Here is a 5,337-nt window from a genome sequence, read left to right as displayed (position 1 = left end):
TGGTGTTCCACCCCCCCCCCCCCATCTTCTCCCCAGAACTGTGTCCCATCCCCATTTAAGGGCCAAGCTTTGCAAGCTGGTGTAGTGTTGTTTTGCTGTCACTCTATCATCTCCCCTTTTCCAGGCCTGTTTCTCATGGAACCAGCAGGATGCATGCGTGAGGGGATGGGATGGCAGAGAGGAGCCTTCGGCCTCAGCTCAAGCCTGCTCAAGCCATGGCTGTGGCTCACTCGTGGGCTGGGCAGGCTCAGGTCATCAGGTTAGAGGGCTGGTGCTGCTTCTCTCCCCGGGTGTTTTTCCCCTTAAACTCTCTGATTTCTCATTTCTACCTGGTAACTTGTTTGCAGGAGGGAGGTTTGCTGGGCCTCCATTCACACACACGTGCTCACAACTCTCAGCCGCCTCCCAGGGAACAGAAACCCCACCATTAAAAATCTTACCCAACCCAAAGCATGACGATGCTTCTCTTCTAAAAAAAAACCAAAAAACCACCCTAATTTATTATTTCCTCAAAAGGAAAGTGGGAGATGGGGGAGGGGGGGAGTTCTAATGCTTCCCTGCCTTTGCCATCAGGCAGCTGCAACTTTTATCATTTTATCATGATTCTTTTCCTTTCCAATTCCTCACATTTGCACACCATAACACGTACACACACACAGACACACACGAGGCTGCTCCACAGCAGCACGGGCTACAGCCCCCTGCCAGCAGCACCCCCCACGCTGCCTCGGACACCCCCAACACATAGGATACTCTGACAAAAAGCTCTAATCACTCTATGACTCTGGCCATAAGGGGTATTTAATAGCACTTGGTTTCAGATAACACTTAACGGTTACAATTGTTGACATTTGGCACTGGCTACATCACAACAGCATTGTTGGGGGGGGACTCAGTCACGAGGTTAAATCATCAGTGTCCCTGTAACCGCGTAAAACCGGGGGCAGCCCAGCTCCCCTGCCCCATGGTGTCCTGGCAGGGTCCCTCCTGTGCCCAGGAGCCCCAGAGCTGCTCCTCTGCTCCCCCAGCCCGGGCTGGCTCTCCCCAAGCCCCCTGGCTCCCCTCTGGCTGAACCAGCCCAGCCAAAACCCCTCCGAGGCCTCGGAGCCGCACTCGGGCCCTTACGGACAGAATTACGTTTTCTGGGGTACAGAAGATGCATCAAGTGAAACACTAACTCCCTTGTGATCACACTAACTCACCAGATTGACTTTTAATATCATCACAGTATTCAATGTTAAAAAAAAAAACAAACCAAACAAAAAAACAACAACCCAACAAACTAACCCTTCTTGTTGGTATCAATGCATTATTAAATTAAGCAACCACTTGTACATCATCAGCTGATGATGTCCCTACTGCCAAACTGCAGGGTTAAAAAAATAGAAAATAATAAAAGCATCATTAGTCTGAGTTATGCTCCCTGCTATATGGGTTTTGATACCGATCATACCTGAGAGCACGGTTTTAAAAGGGCCTTTGGCAGCCATCAGCAAGTGACTGCTTGGTCACAGAGACTGGTGCAAGAAAGACTCTGCTTCTCCCAGGACTTTTTGTTCACCTGCTTCCCACCAAAACAGCAACAACAACAACAACAACAAAACCCAACCTGCAAATTCAAAGAAACTTTTTAAAATGTAGTGTTTTTAATCCCACGCAATTTTCTGTAAGACTCCTAAAATCTACAGGCTTCATTTTAACAAGTAAAAATATCCCCAAACTGAACAGTGTGGCTTTTAACCCGAATTTGGACACTAGGTACCGCATCTGTCCATCACTGAGCCACCAGAGGTGCAGATGCTTCTCTCCTCAACAGCTGTCTCATACCACAGATAGAAAAGGTGATGGAACCATCCCATCCTAAACTTCAAATTTTGATCTCCAGAGTTTCCTACAGTCACAGACAGGTTACCTGATGTAACGCGACGTTTTTTAGACAGCCAGGCGTGTTTATCTCTTTTTTTTTTGTAAGCCTGCAAATAAGCTTCAACTTTAGGGGAAAAAAAAAAAAAAAAAAAAAGAGTTTGCCATTTGTCTTTTCTTTCAATAAAGGATTTCAGATAGTGCAACAAGATTGACTACGCAAATGGGCACCTACAGTTCACCAAAACCTTTGTGCCCTTTTTTTCTTGCTTGTCTACATCTAATATAGGCCCAAGAGGGGTTGCCCTTAAATTACTTCTTTTTTTTCTCCTGCTTGTTTTTTTTCTTTTTCCTTTTATGAAAACTGGGGATGTCAAGCCTCTTTTTTTTTTTTTTTACCCAGGAACTTCTGTCTGACTGAGACACGTATCGGGTGCTCTCGAACCTCACAGAATTGAATACAGAGTTGATTCTGCAGCAGCAAATCTTTCACCAAGTATTAATTGTATTTTTTTTCCTGTGTGTAAAACCCACTTCTATTCTTGACCAGGGTTTGCTTCCCTGGTAGCTGGCTTTCTGGGAAGCTTCTGTCCTCAAATAGAGACTCAACACCATCCAGACTCAAAAATTTATGAAATAAAAAGCAAACAGGACAAAAAAAAAAAAATTTGAAAAAAAAAAAGAAAAGAGATAGAACCAACTTTTCAGTCTCTCCTACAGCACAAAGAACAGCCCCCCCCCTTCCCCCTCCCACCTGGTAGGACACGTATAAAGAGATGGAGGAGATGCAGGAGGCTGGGACCTGGGAAACTGAAACGGGTTGGGACCATCAGCTTCCAGCTCCTGGCAGCGCAGGGAACCAGCCCTTCCTGGGCCATAAAAACTAGGATACTGCACAAGTTTAGAAATCCATCAGTGAACAAGGCTTTACTGACAACTTTTCATACAGTTAAAAAATAAAAATACAGAACAACAGCGGACAGTGTCACATATTAAAAACGAATAAAATGGGCTCTATTTAAATGGTATTAAAATTAATTAGAAACTAAAAATCTTACCACTTTGGTCGAGGTGTTTTGAGCCTCCACCAAAATGATCAGCCTTAAAAACAACTGGGTTGTGTGACACACAAAGAAAACATGGAATTTGAAAAGACAGTGTGGGCTAGGCAGTGTCTTTGACTATAACTATCACCATATGTTCTTCTTCTAACTTTCCCAATGTCCTTAGTGCTGACTGGAGGTACTGCTGAGAGAATTCACAGGGAGGGAATGCGTAAAGCATGCCTGTGCTGTCTCTGCCCTTCGCCCCTCCCACGGGCAGGCTGATAACCCCAGCAGCCTGCTTCTGTTTCAAGTAGGAGACCAGATTCCTGAGAAGCCGTCGCTGCAAGCCGGGCTCCACAACAGGGAAGATCCCCTCAGCCCCTGCCCCTGCCGGGGCGGATTGGGTGGCCAGGAGCACAGCGTAGCCGTTGGGGCTGCCTTGTTTGATACGGCGAGTTACTTCATCCAGCTTGGGCTGGTCGAGCCGAAGTCTCTGAGCGATTTTGAGCTGCGTTAACCTCCCGCCGGATGAATGGTCTTTGAGGAGTCCGTTGATGACGCCGAGGTCTCCCTCCAGGATGTGCATAGAGGTGGGGAAGCAGCTGTTTTTTAGCACGAGAAGCCCGTTCCAAGCAAGCTGCAGCGTCTGAGCGTATTCCGATAAATTCTTTAGCTTTTTGGTCTCAGATTTTGGCTCCTCGTGAGTTTTTGATTCCGATTCACCAGTTCGATGATTGCGTTCGCTGTCCCTTTTTTTAGGCTGGGGAGCATCGGATGCCTCACGATGGGGTTTCTCCTCAGTCGCGTGACGATTGTTCTGAAGGGAGTTACTCTGCTCTTTCTCGGCTCCGGCTTCTGTAGTGTGGTTCTCCTTGCGAGCCCTCTCCGGGCTGCGGTCTAAAGCTGGCCCACTGGCCTTTGTCCTGCTTCTGTCCTCGTAAGGTGAGTGAGTAGTCCTCCCGCGGTCGCTGGAAAGACTCCGGCGTTTCCGCCTCTCTTCCCACGGTTTGGGCACGCCGCGATCGCTGTCGCTGGCCCAGCGCTCTCCGCTCCGGCTACGCACCGATCGGCTGTAGCTTTCCAAGTTGTTTCTGCGTTCGGCGGTTTTGGCAGGGCTGGCCCAGTCTGCCTCTGCAAAGCTCCTGTCTCTGTCCGAGTACAGGAGATGCGGAGGAGTCCTATCGCGCACCCTCAAGTCTTGCTCCAGGCTTCTGTGTCGGCTGTACCCATCAGCTAGCAGTTCGTAGTGCACGGGGAGCGGTGCCGGCTGGTACTGCTGCGGGTATCTCGTCTCTTCTGCTTTGGCAAAATCCACTCGGAGTCTCCTCTCCGGTCCGCCCAAAGGAAAGCCCCTCATCTGGGCGCAGGCCGCCTGGGCAGCGTCCAAGCTCTCGTACTGGATGTAAGCGAAGCTGTCTCCCTTCACGTAGTCAATAGTCCTGATGCTGCCGAAACGGTCGAACTCCCTCGCCAGGGCAGCCAAGGAAGTACTGGGACCAAGACCACCCACCCACAGCCTGGTAGTAGGGTTGGCTTTGCCGTAGCCAATTTTGATAGGGTTCCTGCCGACAACGCGGCCCGACATGGCGACCTTGGCCCGATGCGCCATGTCCAAGTTCTGGAACTTGAGGAAAGCGTAAGCCCCGCCTTGGCCCCGGGCGGGCCGCTTGATCACCACTTCTTCGATGATGCCGTACTTCTCGAAGGCGCGCCTCAGCTCCACCTCCGAGACGTTGTGGTCCAGGTTGCCAATGAAGAGGTTGCGGGTCGCTCTCTGATCATCCTCCGGCATCAGGTCTTCCTCAGCCACGATGGGGTAACTGTAAGGGCGGCCGCGCTCGTCATACAGCCCGTAGTAATCCAGGGCCCTCTCCCGCTCCCGGGAGAGCCCGATGGCAGCCGCTTCCAAAGCGAAGGCAGCTGCGGCGGCGTGAGCGTGCCTGGGCCGCGGCTCCCGCAGCAAGGGGCTGGTGACAGGAGAGAGCGATCTCTGCTTGTACTGGTAGGTGCCGTGGATGGGCGGCAGGTAGCCCAGAGGCTCCGGGGAGGGCGCGGGGGGCGGCGTGCGGCTCCTCCGGCCCCCACGCAGATAGACCGGCTCCACCTTGAGGGGCCGATCGTAGAGGAGCAGCTGTCGGGCCCGGGCGTGCCGGCGGGCGTCGCGGGCGTCCCCGGGGTGTCGGAAGTTGACGTAGGCGACGCGGCCGAGCTCGGGCGTGTGGGAGAGTTTGACACTGATGTCCCCGGCTCCCCCCCCCGCGAAGCGCTGGAAGAGGCGGAACAGGCCGTCCTCCAGCAGCTGGTCGGGCAGGGCCGCGCTCAGCCCGCTCACCAGCAGCGTCTTGTACTCACAGGAGCCGGGCGGCTCCCCGGCCAGGCCCGCCGAGCCCCCCAGCGGCGCCAGCAGCAGCGAGGGCGCGGCGCCCGG

At 52.3% G+C, this 5,337-nt stretch overlaps 1 protein-coding gene across 1 annotated transcript; it reads right to left on the bottom strand.

Moving 5' to 3' along the window:
- Positions 1–2,763: 2,763 nt before the first annotated feature.
- RBM15B (RNA binding motif protein 15B) lies at positions 2,764–5,337 on the bottom strand (the record flags this gene model as incomplete). The annotated part of the gene is made up of 1 exon (XM_014953484.1): positions 2,764–5,337. A coding segment is annotated over one exon (2,310 nt), but the record flags the coding sequence as incomplete, so codon positions are not given.

The sequence above is a fragment of the Calidris pugnax genome, unplaced genomic scaffold, assembly GCF_001431845.1.
Source record: "Calidris pugnax isolate Ruff unplaced genomic scaffold, ASM143184v1 scaffold247, whole genome shotgun sequence".
NCBI lineage: Eukaryota > Metazoa > Chordata > Aves > Charadriiformes > Scolopacidae > Calidris > Calidris pugnax.
The sequence above is the reverse complement of the archived record's forward strand: the minus strand, read 5'-3'. Positions and strand labels throughout refer to the sequence as shown.